Source organism: Rhinopithecus roxellana, chromosome 19 (assembly GCF_007565055.1).
Source record: "Rhinopithecus roxellana isolate Shanxi Qingling chromosome 19, ASM756505v1, whole genome shotgun sequence".
Classification (NCBI taxonomy): domain Eukaryota; kingdom Metazoa; phylum Chordata; class Mammalia; order Primates; family Cercopithecidae; genus Rhinopithecus; species Rhinopithecus roxellana.
The window spans coordinates 39979785-40002147 of NC_044567.1; the positions used below are offsets into that span (position 1 = coordinate 39979785).

The 22363-nt window shown below is 62.6% G+C and overlaps 1 protein-coding gene across 2 annotated transcripts in view; it reads right to left on the bottom strand.

The window, feature by feature from the left end:
- Positions 1-22363, bottom strand: part of BAHCC1 (BAH domain and coiled-coil containing 1) — a 69641-nt gene that overhangs the window by 28035 nt on the left and 19243 nt on the right. For both annotated transcript variants that reach the window (XM_030923906.1, XM_030923907.1), the window contains exon 3: positions 10418-10597. In XM_030923906.1, the coding sequence (XP_030779766.1) occupies positions 10418-10597 (180 nt within the window). The remainder of the gene's footprint in view (positions 1-10417; positions 10598-22363) is intronic.

Sequence of the window (22363 nt, forward strand, 5' to 3'; positions counted from 1 at the left end):
TGGGCTGGGGAGAGGGGAGGACGGACGAGGGGGCCTCTGTTCCCTCCCAGCAGCACTCAGGATCACAGCTCCCAGGCTGAACAAGAAAAGGGACTCCAGGGAAGTTCTGTGGGAGGAGGGGGCACGGTGGACAGACACTGCGCCAAGGTCCTGCCCAAAGGACAGCCAGGCCTGGACTTGGCCTCTCCAAGGCAGGCCCCAGGGCCCAGTGGACAGCCCAGGCCAGGGACCAGTGCTGCTGGGGTGTGGCCAGCCTCCCCCGACCCTGGCTGGAGGTCACAGGTGTGTCCATCCGACGCCGAGTTCCCACCATGGCCAGGCCTCTTCCGTCTCTGAGATCTGCACAGGGTGGGGAGGGGACAGGGGCAAAGAGTTCCTTGCACAGGCCCTAGCCCCCAAACCCCAGGCGGTGACTCCAAGTCATGCCAGACAGGCCCCTCTCTAGGCTAAGGGGTCTGTCTGTCCCTCAAGGCAGCCACATTTCTGAGCAACCTGCCCCTGCCCAATACAGGAAAGCCAGCCACACCCAGCCACCCACGTGGCTGGCCCTGGGCCTTGGGACAGCTCTGGTTGTGTAGGGCACACCTGCCCCACCCAAGGCGTGAAGCACAGCTGGCAGGTCAGGACAGGGCTGAGCACGGCCTGGGAGGCCTGCAGGCACCAGAACGCAGCCCAAGGGCTGCAGAGAGCATGTCTGCTGGACATCAGAGACACCAGTCACAAGAAGTGTGGCTTCTGGTTCCCCAGCAGGAACCCGGGCCACAGGCAGAGTTCTCAGACTCAGACCTGCCCAACCCCATCCCCAGCCCCGCGTGCAGTCCCAGTGGTGCTGGTGCTGGTGCTGGTGCTGGCCGGCCCACCATAGCAGCTGCCTGAACATGAAGGCCGAGGGGTGGCTGTGGTTGGGTGTCTGGCAGCCCCTCTATAGGCCTGAGAAGACATTTGAGGCAGCAACCTATAGCTTCAACCTGCCAGAATGAGCCAGAATGAACCAGAATGAACGCAGCTGGGTGGGGCAGGACGGCGGGGGCCTCACCTTCTAAGACTCCTGCTCTGAATCTTTCCTGGAAAACGGGCCCCTGAGTCCAACTGGTGCACCCCACACCCCAATCCCACTGGGACCCCCAGCAGTGGCAGGCACCACCCAGCTACCGTTCGATCTTCTCTGGCTCAGTGGATCCCAGGGAAATCTGTGGAGCTTGAGCCCCAGGAGATGCTCCAGGAAACCCAAGCTCTGGGTCACCAGCTCCAAGCATGCACCCCACACCCATCCCATCTGGAGTCTTGTGCAGGGCATGAGCACAGGGAAGGCTCTGGGAAGTCCTGAGACACGGAAGCCTGCTTGACAGGGCGAAGTCCCATCTCCCTGTGAGGCCGCACATCCCAGGCCAAGTCTGGGGACCTGGCGAAGGCGCCCTGGCCCTGGTGCGGCCCTGCAGCTGCCCTCCAGCTGAGGACACCAGGCTGAGGCTCGAGCCTGGCCGACTGGCCTGCTCTGTGTGGGAGCTGCATCTGGAGCAGCTGTTTACCAGATTGAACTCTGCTCCTGGAAGACTTGACCAAAGCTGAGAGGGACTGGGTGGGAACGAACTGGGGCGGGGGTAGGGGAGTGGCAGGGCAAGGGGCAGGGCCTTGGGGGGCACTGGCTAAACTTCCGCAGCTGTCCCCCTTTAATTGGCTGCTGTTAAATGTTTTACGAGGCCTCGTTTTGGTAAACAGAAGTCTGTAAATTCCTCCTTCCCAGACACCGTTTCCCAGGCACGGAGCCCCTGTCCCCCAGTCCATCCACTCTCGGGGGGAGCAGCACTCAGCTGGCCGAGGAGTGGGCTCCTTCCCGCCGGTCCCCTCTGCGGGCAGCTGAGGGTGGGCAGCTATGCATGTCCCTCAGCTGCTGGGCCTTGACTGGTGGCCCCTGGGCTAGGGAGCAGGGCAGCATTAGTCAGGGCCCTAAGACCAAAGGCCTGGCCGCTGCCCCCATCCTTTCCTGCTCAGTCCCCACCTCTGAGGCCCCAGAGGGGAAGTTAGGGAGTGGGGAGGAGGAGGGAGTGGGGAGATGGGATGCAGGGGCAGGGAGCAGAGACGGAGGGGCTGGGGTGCCGGAGAGGCCCAGCCGGCAGGGTGGGGTCATCTTTGGGCAGGGGGCAGAGAGAGGAAGGGAAGAGGTCCTCCTCGCCCAGCAACAAAAAGCCCCTTTCTTTTTCCCAACAAGACTGTACTCTCAAAACTGAAAAAGAAAATAAAAAAAATGATTTTCATGAATCAGAGCAGCTGTTTTGAGACCAGAAGCCAGAAGGCAGGGCTGCTGTGGCTGGGCCGGGGACACAACGGCGTCCTGGAAGGGGCTGCCACTGAAGAGTGGGGGTGGTGGTCCTGGGGAGGGCTCCAGGGGGACCGTAGAGGCCCCAGATGGCATGGAGGAGACATTCCAGGGCCAGAGACCAAGAGGGCTCAGCCAGCAGGGCCTCGGGGCACATGAGACCAGAGCCAGAGGTCCTCAACTGCAAGTTCCTGCTAGAACGCCAGGGCCCCAGAACCTCCCCTTCCCGCACCCCTTTGAGACGGGAGCTTTTATGATCACCCCAGCAGACGAGGGCAAGCCCTAGGCTAAACGAACCTCCCAGACGGGCGGGCAGGACTCAGGCTGCTGGTGCCCTCAGAGCCTGGCAGAGTGTGGGGAAGAACCCTGGGGGCAGTGGGGGTTGCACCGAGGTCCCCACATCCTGCCCCTGCTACTGTGGCGGGCGAGAGACTCCAAACTCAGTCCCGTGATGGGATGGACTGCAGGAGACAGAGGCTCAAGGTCACAAGCACCTGATGGGTGAGTAAAGCCAGGAGGCCACACATGGGCTTGGCAGGGGGCACAACAGCCACATCCCCAGACCCCTCCCAACCTCCCCCAGGCCTGAGCTCACCATGTCTGGGGAGGTCAAGGGCTGCAGGTAGGAGGCCTGTGGTGTGGGCAGGAGGAGAGACAGTGGGCAGTCGGGGGGGGGGTCAAGGCTGCCCCTGGGCAGGGCTGAGGGACAGAAGAATGGGAGGGCACAGTACCAAGAAATGGGGGCTGGGGGCAGCCAGGCGTGAGGGGACCCCTCCTCTCCTCCTGCCCACCTGGAGAAGGGAAGCCTGGAGGTTTCTCACCCCTGGAGAGGGAGAAGCAGCCCCCACCCACGGCACACAGGGCCTGGCCCAGTGTCTCTGCTCACACCAGCCCTGGCTGCCTGCCGGGCACCCCCACTCTAGGCACCTCATTTCCCTCATCCCTCCTGCATTCTGACACATTTTCCCAGCAGCCCAGCGCGTCGAGGCCCTGCCCTCTCCAGGCCAGCCTGCGCCTTCCTCCTCTTGCCAGACTGGAGAGGTGGCCACAACCCACCCCCCAGGGAACATCCCTGTGGTGGAAGACCGGGGGGCTGTTCCTGGGTCTCTCAGGATGCTGGACTTGGGGTGTCTTCACGGTCAGATCTAGGAGGGAGGACGCCAGCCAGCAGAAGGACTGAGATCACCCGGGGGGTCAGGGGACTTCCCACTGCAGGGTCACCCAGGAAGCTCCGCTTGGGGCCACGGAGCTCAGGGCCCGGATGCTGCAGGCTTAGCAAACTTCTGGGGGTGCTAAAGTACACCTCGAGCACCCTGCCCCAGCCCCCACGCCTTTGATGACAAAACCTTCGGCAGCAGACACCCCACCATCCTGACAAACAGCAGTGCCTCCTCCCTGGGGGAAGGACTGGGCACCTGTGTCAGCCACGCCGGCCTCCCACGGCTGAGCCTCGACCTGTCTCCCACTGTGGTACCACTTCGGCTCCTACACGCACCTGGACGGGTGGGCAGTGGGTCACTGCAGCCAACTGGGCGTGGCCCCAGGCCTGAAATCTGCACGTGGCAGCCAGCCTGGGAGGCCCTGGGAGACGTGGGAGGCTCTGGGGACTGTCTCAAATGTCCACCGTCCAGTAAGGGCCCATCCTCCGGGCTCAGAAGCAGACAACCCTCCCCCACCTCCTGCCAAGTCTGCCAAATCCCGTTACTTCTCCCACAGTGACCCCAGGGGAGTCCCAGGAGACCCCTGGCCTGGCAAGTGGTCCCTGCTCTTCCTGTGACCCCATACGTCCCCCGTCACGTAGGATGTCCCTGCCTCCCTGCCATGTAGCCACATGCATGAGGCTCAGCCTGGCCTCCACCAGCCCGCAACTCGGCACTGGCTTTTCAGGGTACACCCCCTTCACTCAGGTGTCAGTGGGTTTCAGGTGCAGTGCATGGGTCTACCGGATGACTGCCAGGCCACAAGTGCTGGGCTGACACGGATTCTGAAACCCTGTCCGCATGCGGCACACAAAGCACTGTAGTCGACTGATGACGCCTGCCCTGGGCACAGGAGGGGCCTCAGTGGTGACTGCAGCTGCGGGCAGTTCTCACTCCCACTCTAGGGCTGGAAGGGCTTACAACCTCCCAGCACCCGTCCCCAGTCCTGTCTGCTCTCTGCCGAACACCCCTGCTCCTACACACAGGCCCCTCACCCCAGGTGGGCAGACCCCTGGGCATCCAGGCTGGGTTTCAAAGTGCAGCTCCCGGGTCATGAGTGGTTGGTGGGGCGCATGGCAGGAGATTCCTTCTTGGAGCTGGACTGCCCAATCCCTGGGGCCCCCTGAGGCTGGGGCAGCTCAGCCCCTTCCCCATCCACAGGCCTGCAGGGAACTGGCCCAAGTGATGCCCCTCAGGGGCAGGCCGGGCCATCTCTGTCTGTTCCTAGGCTAAGAGCGGGGACAGGTGCCAGGTTCCCATGGGAGCCTCTAGAACAAACGCAGCAAGCAGCCTGCCCAGGATCCAGGCACCAACCCCACAGGGAGGAGCACAGCCCTCCTGGGGATGTTGGGGGATGGTGGCCCGGGGATTGGGGATAGGGTGGGTCCGAGGCTGGGGCCGTCCTCAAACCACGGGAGGTAATGGACAATCCTCAGAGTGTGGAGCTAAAAGCAACCGCACGACCCCCACAGCCTTCGCTGGTACCCTGGACAGCAACTCTGGCTGCCAGGGAACTCCCTCCTGCCTGCCACTGGGACCTTCCTCACGTTCTCCAGGCAGCGTCCTTGACACACAGGTCACGGCCCCCAGGCCACAGGCACACCACCAGCCAGCCCGACTCACAGGCACACAGTGGACGGTGCACCTGCCGGGGTGGCTGCACCCCCACCGGTCAGGTCCAGGGATGTCAGCCCAGGAAGGTCGCACCCCACCCCCAGTGACCAAGGCCACTGGCCCCAGCAGTGGACAGCTGCCGCCGGACACGGGAGGGAAGGTGCTCTCTGTGCCTGTATCACATGGGGTCTGGACAGCTGTTCTCACTGGTGTGGCAGATGGAGAAACTGAGGCTGGGCATGTGAACTCGAGGCTAAGGCAGCTCTGGGTCTGTGAAGACCCCCGCCCTGCCCACCTGCTCTGCACGTGGCAGGGGCCCATGCCGCATCCGCCACAGTCCCGCCCTGTCCTGCGGTGCCTGGGTGTGGGCAGGGCCTTGGGTGTAGCCTCCTAGGTCCCAGAGCAGCCTCTAGCCCAAGTCCCTGGCCAAGTCCCTGGCTCTTGGAGAGCAGAGGGGGCACCCACTCCAAAGCACGGCAGGTCAGAGAGCAGGGAGAGGGTGAGGGAACAGGCTCTCAGTCACACAAAATCCTCAGCCTCAGTTTCCTCACCTGTAAAATGGGCGCAAGTGCCACTGTGCTGTGCGGCGTTGCCAGAGGGAGGCAGGTGCCGTCCCAGGGCCAGGCTCATGACAGAAGTGTTGTCATCCTGCCCAACCTCGAGCCTGGGCTGGCCCTGGGAACCCTGCAGCTGCAGGGACCAGGCCCTTTATCCAAACCAGGGTTGGTCCTCTCCCCAACCTCCCTGGGGCTCAGCTTCTACCACCTGGGATGCCCCTACCCTGGCTTCCCCAGGCCTGTGTCTCCCCCAGCCACCTCCATACAGCCCTCTGCCAGGTGTGGACCTGGGTGCTGGTCACCATGGCCATGAGATGAAACTCCTGCCCTCAACAGTGACTAGCAGCACTCAGCCAGGCCGTGAACATGACACTCATAAAGTCTTAGCGGGCTGGGGTTCGGGAACTGCCAGGGCCTGAGGGTAGACTCTAGTGGGGACAGGAGGGCAGGGCAGGAGGGCAGGGCAGCTGGCCAGGGCAGGCCATGGTGAGGGGCCAAGGGTTTGGGAGTGCTAGCTCCAGAAAGCCACAGGATGCCTCCAGAGTGGGGAGGCCCTCTGGCTGCGAGAAGCTGGCTGGAGGGGGGTCACAGACCTGGACGGGGCAGCCACCCTCTGGCTGCAAGAAGCTGGCCAGAGGTAGCCAGTCTGGCAGAGCCCTTCTACCCCAACGCCGGGATCCCCACCCTGTCCTCCAATCCCCACGCTGGGATCCCCACGCTGTCCCCTCCATCCCCACACCAGGACACCCATGCTGTCCCTTGCATCCCAGGGGAGCCAGCTTGTCCTCACTGGCCCAACTCTCCCTCGCACATGGGAGGGGACAGCAGGTCCAGGCAGGGGAAGGGCTCCCCCTCCCTCGCATAGATGTGGGGGGCCTGGAGTGAGCCCAGGTAGAAACGTCAGTGCTGGGGTGGTCAGCAGGCCTGTGGGGGACAGGTCAAGAGGCCGTTTTAGCCACTGAGGAAACCGAGGCCAGGAGAGGAAGGAATTGCTGACGGGGTCTGGGAGGAAGTGGCGGGTCCTGGGCAGGCATCACAGGAAGGATGGAGCTGGGGCCGCAGCACCTCTGAGGGCACTCAGGGTGGGTGGAGGCTGGTGGGATCTCTGTCCCTCAAACAGATGTGGTCCCAGCTCCTGCTCACTCCCAGCAGCACCAGCGAATCCTGAGACCTCAGAGGGGATGAAGCGGACGGGGGGGGCAGCCGGCAGGATGTAGGAAGTTGCAGGGCTCTGTCGGCAGGGAGCACTCCGCATGCGTAGCCCCGGACCCCTGGGAGCTGGCCAGGCCCGGTGAGAGGTGGCCGCTGGGGGGGGCGTGGTTCTGACCAAGAGGCTGGCCAGGCGGACAGCCAGCGTGTGTGTGTGCCTGTCGCCGCCAGGGCTCCCCTCAGGTGGCACAAGAGACCACGAGTGGCCTCAGTGGGCGGCTCAGCAGCCCCTGCCCCCACCCTTCCCAGCTGAGCCCCCCAGGAACAGAATCCTCTTTCATTGGCCCTGTGGGTGGTCCTGGCCGGGCAGCTGGGGGGCGCGGTAGGGAGGGAGGGGACCAGGCTTACCGACAATAGGACCAGCTGTGCGTGCCTCCACCCCCGCTCTCACCCACCCAGGACAGGCTGGCTGACAGAAGCTCACCTCTGCCCCTGGCCAGTTCCGCTGCCCACCCCACCCAAAGCCCCAGGGAGGCCCACCGCTGGTGGGAGCCCAAGCCTCGTGTGAGCTGCGGGCTGGGAGGAGCTGAACAGGCCAGATGTTCCAGGCAGCTCCTCCAGCTCCAGGCTGCCTCTGCTGCACCCCCGGCTGCTCCCCCAGGGAAGCAGGAAGCCCTGGCCCGCTCCAGGGGCTGCCCTGCAGATGGGGAGAGAGGAGGCCCTGCCTGGCGTCAGGGGGTTCCTGGGGCTACCCCAACCTGGGTTCCTGCTGGCTTGCCCCATCCTGGCCTCCCTGCCCTCAACAAAAGCCCTGGGCTAGGGAGGGGGTGGCAAGCTGGCCTGGTGGGGCACTTGCCTCCTGCCCATCCTGGGCCACTGGAAGGATATGTGGGCGAGGCCAACCGCCCAGGCAGCCCGCTGTGCCTGCTGGCCCCCACTCTCCAGCCGAGTCGCGTGCCCCCCGCCCACCTCGCTCCCCTTCCCCCATGAACACACACGGCAGAGAAACAGGCCCTGCGCACGGGAGCCAGCTGGCACCCTGTCAAACTAGCAGCCAGGCATGCTGCCCGGGCAGCCAGCCAGCCTCTCACCCTGGCCCACCCTCCCTGGCCTCTGCCGCTCAGCTCAGTGCGGCAGCTCCATGTGGTCTGTCGGGGAGCACGGCTGCGTGGCAGGGAACCCCTGCAGGGAGGGGAGGGGATCCCGGGGGGTGGGACAACTGAACTGAAGGCAGCGCAGGGGACAACAAGCCGGAGCACAGGCCTCACAGGTGTGTGGCCTTGGAGGCTCTGCCACCCTCGGGGGGTGCCCACACCCATCCTCAGCCCCGGGTGGGCCCTGCGTTCTGGGGCCCAGGCGGGCGGCTCAGAGGCTACGCCCCGCATCCTCTTGTCCTGCCTCCACCTGTGCTGGTCCACCCAGACCACTGTCCTGCACACGTGCCCGCCCCAACCTGACACGGATGGCGGGAGATGCATCTCACCCAGCCAGGGTGCCAGGTGCCCAGCAGGCTAGACAGGTGAACCTCCTTGGTGTGACACAGCCAGGGCCACTGTGGGCACAGTCCTCTCCTCCTGCTCAGGCCGCCCCTGCCCGGAGGACCTACTTCCCTGGGACACAGACAGAAGGGGCTCAGGAACCCAGACGCCAGGGGCTCATGTCGAGCCTTGTGGCAGGACACAGGTCTCCCACCCAGCCAGGGGGACTCCCAGGGGCTCGGGAGCAGATGGAACCCGCTGATGCCGGGCCCCACGTGAGGGGCTGAGAGGTGGTGGGGTCCCCAGGGTGGGATGTGGTCAGCTCCGCCCAGGCAGCCGTTGGCACGAGGGGAAGTGAGTGTCTAGAGGCCGTTGTGGGTGCTGTCTGCCTGTGGGCCACCACACACCCACCCTCTGAGCAGCCCCCAGAGGGGCGGGACGGGGGCTCCAAGGCAGGTGGTGCTACCCACAAACGGCCCTCCTTGCTGCTGGAGTCCTCCAGGGTGGGCAGAGGGAGTGGCATAGGAGCTCTCTCCTGGTGCGGAAAACACTGGAGATGGGTTGGTGCCACTTCTGGGCCCTGACTAGGGGCCACCACTGCCAGGAGGGGAAACCAAGTCAGCGGTCCTAGGTGGATCTGTGCACCTGTGGCTGGGCCAGGGCCAGGCAGCAGCCGTTGCGTCTGTTGTGGGGGGGTTCACCACGGCTGCCGCAGGCGTCCCCTTCCTGCTCCCCCCATGCCAGGCCACCCTCCTCCCTCCCAAAGACATCCTGGGAGCCAGATGCTGTGGCTGGCGGGGGCGTTTGCCCACAGACACAGAAGGCTGAGGCGGGGTAGGGGGTATGAGCCAGGAAGGCGGGGCCCCCACAGCCAGCCCAGGAGCCATGGCCAGCCTGGTCTCCCCTCCAGGAGGCCGCTAGGAGTACAGGGGTGGGAGGAAGGGGCAGGGGAGTCTGGACCGAGGACCCCATGCTATCCACGACATCTCAAGGTAGCGGCCTCCCCTGCACCCAGGAAGAGGTTGTTCCTTGTCGCCTGCCCAACATGTGCGCCCTGCGCCGAAAGCCCAGATTATTTCAGCAACTGCCCCTCACTCGTCACCTGTTCTGCTTGGAAAACAGCCCCTTTCTTGTTGCACAAAGAGAGGTTTCTCTGCTTCCAGCAGTGCCGGGTGCTAATCTCCCTGCCTGGAACGGGGCGGTGGCGTGGTGTGTGGGTCCGCAGCACTCTGTAAACACGACGCCCGCCGCTCAGCAGTCATTGAGTTACGGCAGCGCCGGGTGCCAGGAGCAGAGAGCCCTGTGTGCCCGCTGCCAACTGCAATTACCTCTCTGCGTGCCAGCCGCGGGGGGTGGGGGGAGCTTAACCCTTCCCACACTGCAGGGTTGGGGTAGCCGAGGGAATACCAGCAACTGTGGGCCCAGGGACATGGGGGCCCAGGGCCGCCGCCTAGGCTGCAGGGCCAGGGGTCTGAGCCAAGCAAGGGGATCCGGGCAGGGTTGCCCTGCCAGTGAAAGGCCAGGGGGGCCTCCAGGGGCCTCCTGCTGGCCAGGCAGCCTGAGAGTAGCCAGTATTCGTGAGGTGCCTACTGTGTGCCCAGGGCTGTGTCCCATGGGGAGGCAGGTGGCCTGGGAGGAACTCTTTGTCCTGGGCCAGGCCCCAGGGTGGCAGCCTGTGTGCAATGACAGCTCTCCCCGCCCCCTCCCCTCCCGGCTGGCAGATCTGGAGCCCACCTCCTAGCATCTGGGGAAGTGGGGCGCGGCCACTGTGAGGGTGAGCCCAGCCCGGCCGGCCCAGCTGTACTCCACATTTTCTCAGCTCCCCAGAGCCCCTCCTGGCTCCCCCGTTCCCCCTTGCTGCCCATCTGGAGCACACATCTGGTCAGGACCACTGCTGAACAGGCTGCCCTTGTTTCCAACCAATCACCACTTCCCCTGGGGCTTCCTCGGCAGGGAGGCAGCCTCACCAGAGCCTGCTTGTCAGCGTCCACCAGCCAGGTTCCCACTGCCTTCGTGGGAGCCCCTCACCTGCCCCTGGCCCGGGCACCAGGGTCAGTCTCTTGGCCACCAGGGCATCGCTGAGAGCCCAGTCTGCCAACTTACCTTCGTGGGAGTGGGAGAACCAGATCTGGGAGGTGGCAGGGTGGGAGCCACGATAGGCCTGCTCAGAGGGGGAGGAGCTGGGGCCGCTGGGGTGCGTGGAGGCTGCCGAGCCCAGGCTGCTGGAGAGGAAACTGCCCATGAAAGAGGAGGCCGGAGAACTTCCCATCAGGCGGCTGCTGGCTGTGGACACAGGGCAAGAGTGAGTCTGGGGGCAGGTCCCAGGGTGTGGCCTGAGGCAGGGCAGGGGCAACACCCCAGCCCTTCTCCATGGGGGACTCTCAGGCCCAATCTCCCCTGGAGTCTTTGTCTTTCAATACCCAAGAAGCCGATGATGGGAAAGGCTACCCACACAGGCCTTTGACAGCCACACTCAGAGTCCTGAGTCTTTTGGTGCCTCAGGTGTTCCGGTACTGACACCCTCCTGCTGATGCAAAACCCAAGAATGTCATCTTTGTTACAACCACATCACCACCACCACCAGCCACATCACCTACCACTATCACCCCCAACCACATCATCCACCACTATCACCCCCAACCACGTCATCCACCACTATCACCCCCAACATCATCACCACCACCCCAACCGCATCACCATCACAACACACCACCAACCACGTTACCACCAACCACATTACCACTAACCACATCATCAACCACATCACCTCCACCACTATGCCCCCAAACACATTACCACTACCATTACCACCAACCACATCACCCACCACCAGCATGACCAACCACATCATCCACCACCATCAGCAACCACATTCAATGACAACCACATCACCATCACCATCACCAACCAATTACCACCAACAACAACCATATCGCCATCAATACCCAATCACCATCAATAACCACATCACTCACCACCACCACCATCATCACCACCACCACCACCACCCAGGTGCTGGGTACTGTGCCAAATCAACTTTCATGGCCTGTGGATAGGCCTTCTCTTCACAGGGAGAGCACCCCGACTCTCCCAGCCCACAGCGGTGGGCAGCTCCAAGGCCCCTTAGACACTGGCGAACTTGCTAAAAAGGCCAAGGTGACACCTGAGGCACCAGGGTCAGCGGGGCCCCAGCCATAGGCCATGTGTCAGCTCCACGGGCCCCGCAGTCTCGGCCCCTCCAGGCAGCACTGGGAGGAGCTATTCTCTCTCCTGAGTGGGGTCTTCATCCCTCTACCCAGACCCAATAAACTGACTTGTCAGAGGTGTGCCCCAGTCCCCGGTGAGCGGAGGGAGAAACTGAGCCAGGCAGAAGACCGAGGGTGGGGGACAGAGGAAGGAAGGGCAGCGCTGAGGACAGATCTGCTTCTAAAATCCCTTCAGGGTTCCTAGGGCTGGGCCCCAACTCGGCTGGCACAGAGCTGCGAATGGCGCTCACCTCTGGGTCAGGTGGAGGCAGCGAGAGGCTCCTTCCTGGGTACCGCCAGGATACCCCGCACTTCCCCTGGCAGCCTCAGTGTGGGAAATGGTGAGCCCCCAGGACCCCAGGCCCCGTCCAGCCCAGCCCTCCAGGCCCATCGACCTGCCTGCATGCTTGCTTGTGGCCCATTGGCCGTGCCCCCTCTGCCCAAGTCCAGTGGCCAAGGCCAGCCCGAGGGAGCCTCCCAGGGTTGCCATGACTACCAGCTCCTGCACACGGAGGACAGCACACACAGATTTCTGCACACGGTGGCCTTGCTGCTCCGTGGGTGGTCTGAGGCTGTCACTGAGCGGCCCCCACCCCAGCCAGGCACCCTGGCACCCTGTCATCTCCATTCCACGGGCAGCAAGCCTGGCCTGGGACCATCCCAGGAACCCGGGGCGGGGGCACTGCCCCCTCGGGAAAGAGGGTATGAGGCTGAGTATGGGGACAGTGGGGGTCTGCAGGGGCCCAGCCCGAGGTGAGTCAGGACAGCCATTCCCCTGCCCGGGAGGCAGGGGGAATTTGTGAATTTCTGATGCCTCATCCAGCCTGGCTTGGCCCTGGGAACTTCCCAGACATGAAGTGACTCAGCAGAGGCGGCGGGGCCAGGGGGGTGGCGGGGGCTGCCCTGCAGGGCCCTGGCAGGGTCCTGCTGTGCGGAGCCAGTTCCCAGCCCAGGGCCCCCAAGGCCCCTTCCCCTTTCGTGTGTGAACGCAGCCACGTGGACTCAAGGGGCCTCTCCCGGTCGTGGCAGCAGAGGAGGGTCTGTAAGTGCTGGTGGGGGACGTGGGCTGTGAGCTGGCCTCTGCAGCGGGTGGGCGGGTGGAGAGGAAGAGCTGGCCCAAGGGACTGTGAAGCAGGCCCAGGTCCAGGCCCAGGGCAGGGGGCGAAGGTGCCCGCGAGCCAGGGGCTTCCCGGACCACAGGGCTGGGACTGCCATGGGCCAGGGCCAGACCACAGGCCCAGCGGCCAGGGAGGGGACTCTGGGTTGGGAAGGGAAGTGCTGGCTTCCCCTGCTTGGGGACACTGGGGCATGCCTGTGGGGTGAGTGTGGGCTCCCCTTGGAGTTGGAAGCTTGCTGCTGCCTCGCCCAGGCCCGCCTCGAGTCCCCCAGGCCTTCCCACCCCCACACCCTCCTGGGGAAGTCCCTCCCGCCTCTTCCTCCCTGGGATGGTGGGAAGCAACTAAGTCCAAAAGTTGGGTCTGGAGAAGGGATTTCTCCAGGATCCTGGCCTGAGAACCCCGTACCTTGAGCTCTCCCACACCACGTCAGGCAGGGGCGGGACACACCCTGGTGTCCCACGGGGCCCTAAGTAGGCAACCAGCCTGTCTCCAGACTTGGGGGACCCTGCTGTGCTGCCTTATCTGAGCCCACTAAGGAAGGGTCCCCAGCCCCAGAATCTGGGGAATGAGAGGGAAGCGGATGGGGGCTCCAGCCTAGCCCCTCCCTGCACCTGACCAGCCTCACCAAGCTGGGGGCCCCAAAGTGCTGTCTGTGCCCAGAGTCAGGCAGGGCCGCTGACGTGGGGGTCTCTTTCACCTCTTTTCCCTTTCATTCTGGAAACGGGCCAGCTGGATTGCTGTCTCCTTGTCATACAAACATCACGTCTTTGTATTTTCACCATAATAACCTCAGGTAATAAAGCACAAGGGAGGCCAGACATGGTGGCTCACTCTTATAATCCCAGCACTTTGGAAGGCCAAGGTGGTGGATCACTTGAGGTCAGGAGTTCAAGACCACCCTGGCCAACATGGTGAAACTCCGTCTCTACAAAAATACAGAAATTATCCGGGCACGGTGGTGCGCCCTGTAATCCCAGCTATTCGGGACGTTGAGGGTGGGAGAATCGCTTGAATCTGGGAGGCGAGGATTGCAGTGAGCCGAGATTGTTCCACTGCCCTCCAGCCTGGATGACAGAGTGGGACTCCGCCTCCAAGAAAAAAAAAATCACGAGAGAGGAAGCCGAGTCACCCGAGACCCCTGCCCCGAGGCCCTCGTGTGAGCATTCCAGGACCACTGTGGGCACAGCGGCATACATACTTCTCCAGTAGCACACTGGGTCGCATGCTGCACCCCAATTCCATGTCCGGGCATCCTGGGTACTGAGCCTACCATGAGAGGCCCACCATCCCCCACAAGAGACTAGGGTGGCCTCTTTTGCTTCTGGAAATCCTGACTTGGGCGGCAGCTGCTGCCAGGGATCCTCGCTGGCGGCTCAGCAGGCCAGCACCTCGGAGACCAGACCAGGCAGGGGAGGAGCCTCTGCCCCATGAGCACGGGCCCTGCACATGGCTGGGACTTACTCTAAAGGGGGGATTTCTCCCCCATGGCCCTGGCCTTGGCTTGAAACTTGGAAGCAGATTCTGCAGGCCCTGCCAGGTGGTCCCTACTGTGGTGACCCCGTGAGTGTGGGAGATGGGACTCCTGGCCACCTGAGGCCCTCCCTATCCCACCCAGCTCCTGAGGAGTCCAGGAAACCCCAAGACAGAGCATCACGCCTCTACTGTCACCCGCACCTCCAGGTGTTTGGGGATGGCACTGTGACTGGCCAGCAGAGCCACAGGCAGACCAGGCTGCCACCTCCCCAGCCCCCACCTGCCGACCACTGGCCAACCCCAGACAGCCTGGGCCTCAGCTGCCTGGGAGCCGAGTGTAGCCTGGGATCCAGCCAGGGCCAGACCGCGTGGGACAAGGCCAGCCGGGAACTGGGCTGAGGGTTCTTTCCTCTTGGCAAAGTCCCTGTCTACCAAGTGCTGTGGTTACCAGCCCAGGAGGAGGCAGCTGGGAGCCGGGGAGGGGTCTTGACCTAGGCCTCCTCAGGCCAAGTGCCCCACCCTGGCACTGCCTGCAGTGGCACCTTCCTTGCCTGGGGCTTCAGACTCATGTGACCTAGTGCCACCATGCTCCCAACGTCAGTCGTGGGCCCGCCATGGGGCTGGTAAGAGATGGAGCATGACCGAGTCTAAGTTGCTGGTCCAGGCCCATAGCCCCAAGTGCTCTGCTGGGGGCTGAACATGGCCTGTCCCCCGCCACACTGCACGGTCAGGGCGCCTTGGCCCCGCACAGAGCCTGCCTGGGGCCGCTCTGCCAGGCTTCCCATCAGCTCTCATCACAGAGATGCAGCACAACTTTGGATGTTCCTGGGGAAGGGACCAGGAAGCTGGACGTGGTGTCAGCGGGGCCACCGAGGACTGCACACTGGCCTCCAGCCGGCTGCCCTCACTGCCCAGCCAGCCCAGGCCGGGTTTGCAACTCTAGATCCGGACTAGGCTCTGGCCCCAGCTCCAGGGCCACCTCAGCTCTGCCTAAGATGCTGCAGAGGCCTGGTTCAGACGCCCGGCTAGCTGAGGAAACAGTTTCGGGAGACAGCAATGCTGGGAGGTCTGTGGCCACCCCCAGGTGGCTCAGGTCCTTGGGCACAGCCCTATCCCTGGAAGGCCAATCTGATCTGGAGCCCAAGGTCCAGCCAACTAGACAGGGAGGCAGGCTGTGCCTGAACCTGCTGTCCCAGGGCGGCCTAGCAGCGGGAGGAGGACTGGGGAACAGCTGCACAACAGCTGGGCTAGAGTCTCGATGCCCACTGAGCCCGGCCCCGGCCCAGGGCTGCTGTATGAGGAGGCTGGCACACAATAGGTGAGAGTTGGCCACATGGGCTTGCAGCAGATGTGGCCCTAAGTGGCCAGGACGCCGATGGGAGCTGGCCTACCTCCTCCCAACCTGTCTGCCAGGCTCCCTGCCATGGATGGCCAAGAAGGGCAACACATACTGGGCAGCCCGAGGGGTACAGAGCATGCTGGGGCCCTGGAGCCCAGGACTCCCCGGCAAGCCACTCCCTCCGTGAGGGTCGGTCCAGCAGTCATGCCAGCAGCCCCCATCCAGGGTTCCCGAGGATCCACACACCAGAGGCTGGGCCTGGGCAACCGGATGGCCAGGTGCCCACTGCGCCCGACCCCACTCTCCTGCCAGGCTGACCCTGCTCTGCCCTGTGGCACCAGACTGAAGACAGACGGAACAAGAGGACTGCAGGGCCTGGGAGCCGGGAGAGGCGGGCGCAGAGCCGGCACAACGAGCATTTGTTTTGAGTTAAGTGAGCCGCCGAGACATCCTCCTTTTCTGGAAACTGTGAAATGGGTTGTAAAAAAAAAAAAAAAAAAAAAAGCCTGGCTGAGATGGCGGCAGCTCCAGAGAAGCAGCGAGGCCCTTCCCAGGCTCCCGGCTCCCGCTGTTTCCGGAAGCCCAGCTGCCGGGCTGCTGGCATGGGCCTCCCCAGCTCCGAGTCTGGCGGCTGCACCCGCCGCCTGCGCCAGCTCCCACCCCCGACCCACACCCGCTCAGGCTCCCCTCTTCCCTCAGCACTGGCTTCCGCTCCACACCTTCCCCGCCCCCGACAGGGTCCGCCCAGGCGGGGGACACCAGGCTCCCCTGGGGCTGTCCCTTGGTCTCCCCCAAGACACCAGGAGTGGCTGGGAATGGAGTGATAGGCAGTCTCAAGCACCCTTCCCACGAGCCAGGCTCCCAAGGGAGCTGCGCAGGAGGGGAGGGGAGGCAGGAAGGAGGAGCAGCCCCGCTGCTGGCCCTGCCCCACATTCCTCATTCCGGGAAAGGCGGGGGAGGAAGCCACACTGCACAGGTTCCTGGTGGATGCAGAGGGGAGGTGCAGCCTGCTTGGAGGCAGGGGTGTAGCATCTGACCATTTGGCTGCCAAGGAAGAGGAGTGAGGGACAGGGGTGGGGAGACCAGGCCCTGCCTTGGGGTGAGAGGCCACTCTGGGACCGCCACCCACACCAGGAGACCAGAAGCTGCTGTGGCAGGGGCTAGAGGCCCAGCCACATGCCACCCTAGGTGTGCAGATGTGGCTAGGAAACAGGCAGGTGCACGCTGGGTGTGCAGGTGTTTGCAGGCTCAACCCCCAGATACAACCCAGTGATGCTTCCCCCACCCTGGCTGCAATCACTAGTGGTCCAAACTCGAGAAGATGTGGGGTGCACCTCACACTTGTGCACACTTACACTTGCACGGAGGCAGGGGAGGGAGAGTGTGTGAGACTCACAGGGTGTGTCTGAGTGTGCAAACCTGTCTCTGGGCATGTGCACGTGACTATGGATATGAACACAAGGTCTGACTGTGCTCGCATGTCTGGGATGAATGGCTACACACACGTCTGTGGGTATGCACACCTTGGCAGACTCTGTTCTCGGGCACGGGAGCCACATAGCTGGGCAAGTCTTCAAAGATGCTGCTTCCCAGGGCTCAGGCCTCCACCAGGCTTATCCCCTTACTGGCCTGAACCTTGGCAAAGGCTCTTGGCCTCCGCTGTGCACAAGGTGGCATGGAAGGGGCACTGGGATGAACAGCTGCCCTGGGTCAGGGCACGTCCCGGTCCACTGGTGGTGGAGGGGGCCTCAGATCTGCACCAAGTTGCAGCTCCAGCCCCCAGTCCCCTGCTGCATGGGAGCCAGCCCCCCACCCAGCACAGCTGCTCAGTTCTGAGCTGCCTCTCCTGGGGCAGTGAGACTCCAGACCCTAAAGTGGCCCCCAGGAGTCTTGTAGATTCTGGGGCTGGCCAGCAGGTCATGTGGCCAGGCCCAGTTCCCCTCTGCGGTGGAGAAGCAGGCCCCAGCGTTCCTTGGGCTGTCCTGGAGTCCTCTCCAATCTGAAGCCCTCTCCAGGGCCGGCAAACTGTCCAGATCCGGGGCGGCCCTCTGTCCCGACTGCACACCTGCTGCCACCAGATGTCCGTCTGTCCAGCACGTCTCCCTCCACGCCTGGCGGGACACGGGGCCTGCCCTGCCTAGCGTTGCCTTTTCTGCCCCCACAGCCTGGAAGTGTCTGAGGGTACCTTGGCCCCCTGGGGTCACCAAACCTCCCCACCCACCCACAGCTCCACGAAAGAGGCTAGACAAGTGGAGACTGAGGCGGGCACAGGGAGAAAGGAGTAACAGAGAAGAAATGGGGCACAAAAGGACAGGAACCAGCATGGGGGCAGCGAGGGAGAGGCTGGAGGGAAGGCCAAGAGCACGCAGCCAGGGGCTCAGCTCAGGACCTGGAGCAGCCTGTGGGAGGGGCGTCCGCCCAGGAATAGGAGCACGTCACCCGGGAAGCCCCTCGGCTCGCTCAGGAGAACCTCCCAGAAGCCTGCACTGGCCCAGAGGCAGCATCTCTCAGGCCTTAATAGGAAAACTCTGTGGTTTCTGTGTACCCAACCCAACCAGCGTGGAAACGGCCGGGAGCCGATGATGACAGAGGATGGGCTCAGCCACCAACAGCCCAGAACTAATAAAAGAAAAGGAAAATCGGATATAAGTCTGGTTCTTATTAAAAGGGTAAATTTAGCTTTTTGGCTAGGGCGGGGTAGGGGTGGCCGATGCTCCCCATGGGGTCCCTCCTCGGTCTCCCTCCCCCAAGAGCTCTGGGCCAAGTGACTCAGAGCAGCCATGGTGGGGGCTGGGGAGTGGGGGGGCGCAGGCTGGCTCCCTCTCTGCGTCTACAGTTCTTCACACCTTCTCCCATGTCTCTCACCCGCACTCCTGGGCGGGCAGGTGGCCAGGACCTCCCCTTGCCCCCAAGACAGTCTGGAAGGCCGTGGGGCGGCTGGCCAGGGGCGTGGGAAGGCAATCAGGGTGGTCAGTGCCACTCCCTCGGCAACCCCCCACCACAGCTGGATGAGTCTCCCCGCTCCAAACCGAACACGTCCCATCCCACCATCTTGAGAGAGCCAGTCGCGGGAGACAGACACGCCGGTGAAGATGTCAGGGGCACACGCACGCACACCCCAGCCCAGGTATCCACCCTGGCCCACAGGTCCCTGCAGAACAAAGGAGGCCATGTGGACACCCACCCTGCCCTCCTGCACTCCGGCCTCTCAACTGGGGCCCCCGCCCCCAGCCCTGACCCTGGACATGTCCAGTCTAGCTGTGGACGTGGAGGGGACACAGGGCAACGGATGGGGACCCAGGGCCTGCCCGGGCATACCAGCCACAGATGAGCCCCAACAGAGCCGGGCTGTAGGGAGACTCTAGTGCTCTTGGCCCTGTGTCCACACAGCCATGTGGCCTTGCTGGCCGGCCCCTCTCATCCTCCAGTGGACTAGCCACAGCCACGGCTGGGAGTGTGCTCCTACTCCTGCCACCTGGCCCACACAGGCGACATCAATGACACAGGCTCCATACCAGAGCAGCTGAAGAAGGGTGGGCAGAGGCAGGTGCAGGCTCGGGGTGGCCGGGGGGCAGGCTCTCACCCTCCTGCATGTTGACCCATTCTTGTGGACATGTACACGCACATACACCCATCCTCATGGACACACGCACATACACCCATCCTCATGGACAGACACACACACACACCCCCATCCTCATGGACAGACACACACACACACGCGCATACACCCATCCTCATGGACACACATACACACCCATCCTCATGGACACACACACACACACCCATCCTCATGGACACACACACATACACACGCGCATACACCCATCCTCATGGACATACACATGTACACACGCGCATACACCCATACACATCCACATATACCCATCCTCATGAACACACACACATGCATACACACCCATCTTCATGGACACACACACACGTACACATGTGTATACACCCATCCTCATGGACATGGACACACACGTGTATACACCCATCCTCGTGGACATGGACACACACATGTACACATGCGTATACACCCATCCTTATGGACATGGACACACACACACGTGTATATACCCATCCTCATGGACACACACACACGTACACACGAGTATACACCCATCCTCATGGACATGGACACATACACACATGCACATGTACACACGTGCATACACCCAACCTCTTGAACACACAGGTACACACGCATATACACCCATTCTCATGAACACACACACACATGTATACACCCATCCTCATGGACATGGACACACACACACACATGTACACATGCTCATATACTCATCCTCATGAACACACACGTACACATGCATATACACCCATTCTCATGAACACACACACGTACACATGCATATACCCAACCTCATGGACATGGACATACACACACATGCACACACACTCATACACCATCTTCATGGATACACACACGTACACACACGCACACCCACCCTCATGGACACACACCCCACGTATACACCCATCCTCATGGACCTGGACACACATACACATGCACATGTACACACGCACATACACCCATCCTCATGGACACACGTACACACGTGCATACATCCATCCTCATGAACACACACACACATATATACCCAACTTCATGGACATACACACATGCACACACGTGCATACACCCATCCTCATGAACACACACATACACATGCGTATACACCCACTCTCATGAACACACACACACGTACACACATGCATACACCCATCCTCATGGACACACACGCATACACCCATCCTCATGGACACACACACACATGACCATACACCCAAACTCATTGACATGCACATGTACACACATGTACAACCATCCTCATGGACACACAAACACATGCACACACACGCACACACACACCATACACCCACCCTCATGGACACATACACACGTGTATACACCCATCCTCATGGACACACACACGTACACATGTGCATACACCCATCCTCATGGACACACACACGCATATACCCATCCTCATGGACGCACACACACATGCGCATACACCCAAACTCATTGACATGCACATGTACACACATGTACAACCATCCTCATGGACAAACACATGCACATACATGCGCATACACCCACCTTCATGGACACACACACGTGTATACACCCATTCTCATGGATACACATGTACACACACACACACTCATCCTCATGCACACAAACACACACATACGTGAATACACCCATCCTCATGGACACACACACATGTACACAGGCACATACACCCATCCTCATGGACGCACACACGCACATGTACACATGCACATACACCCATCCTCATGGACACACATACATACACGTGCATACACCCATCCTCATGGGCGCGCGTGTGCACACACACACACGCACACTACTTGTTTCCCAGACTGGCCTGCCTGGAGGTGTGAGGCCTGTGGTCTCCCTGGCAGGGCGGGGTGCTCTGCCCACAGCCAGCCTGGGCTGTTGTGATGGTTCTGTGGGTAGTTGTAGCCCCCAGAGCTGGGGTCCCTGCACCCAGGCGAGAGGAACGATGGTCTGTGTCAGCTTACGCAGGGCTAAGGGGTAGGTCAGGGAGCAGGGGCAGCTTCGCACGCTGTGGTCACCACGTCCAGTGTGGTCACCACGTCCAGTGTGGAGGTGGCTGCTATGTTGGCCGAGAGAGTCCACCTGCCACCGAGAGGGCTCAGGTCACCCTTGCCCCTGGTGCTGAGAAGGACCGGGTGCCAAGGGCCTGACTCCTACAATGAGGTTGGCTCCAGGTGCAGTATCCCAGGAAGGGGCTAGGTGGGGGCTGGGGCCAAGACAGGCCACTGGAGGCTGAAAGGGCAGGGACCAGCCCCACCGAGGACCGGCCCCCACTGAAGTGCCATTTTGTTATTCCCCAGCCAACTGCTTTTGGTACAGCTGGCTCCAGCCATATGGGGCCTCGCACCTGTGTTACCCTTCCAGGGACGTATGCCCCTTGCCAAACTCTGTTTCTCAAGGCTTGGTTCACACCCAGCCACCTCCAAAAAGCCCAGCCTGCCCTCCTTCACAATGAAGGTCCCCCTCGGAACTCCCCACCACTGCAGGACCCTCCAGGCAGCAACCTGCTGCAACCCCAAGGGGCTGAGCACGCCTATTGCTGCTGTGTGGCAGCGAGCCAGGTGTGGGCTCTGGGCTATCCCAGGGTCCAGGGAGATGGCTGGAGAAGGAGAGGAAGGAACCAGGAAGCTGCCAGCAGACAAGTCTCAGAGAGCGGGGGTCACCAGGCCAGGTGCCCTCCTCCAGCCCCCTTGCCTGGGCCTGTCCCCAGCCCCCCTGTGCAGCATCTGGTGGCCCTGGAAGGGGGGCCGGGGCAGGAAGGGCAGAGCTCCGATGGAAGCCCACAGCAAACGTGCAGAGTGCACGGCCTCTGGCGAGGACAGGGCATCGTGGTGGGTGACGGCCAGCCGGGTGGGGACAGGACAGGCTGGGGCGGGGAGACGGAGACCATGCTGGGATCCAGGGAACCCACGAGACTTCTCAGCACAGTGTGGCAGCGACAGGAGCAAGCAGGGCTGGGCCCAGGGGGTGCCTGCCACCTCCACCCCAAGCCTCACCCTGTCCCGGGGCCTTGGGGTTTGGGGACACGTGGTGAAGCTGTGACAAACCCCAGGGAGCCTCAGTCCTTCCTGCCCCGAGAGAGGGGGCGGCGGCACGCCAGGCCCTCCCGATGGCCAGCGCTCCTGCCGCACGGCCCCACACCCTCACGCTCTCATGACACACACGTTCATCTTGTTCATCTTATTTTTCACCTCAGCCTTCTGAGGTAAAAACTCGGCATTCCTAGGAACTCTGCAGGTGGGCAGGCAAGGCGGGTGGCTC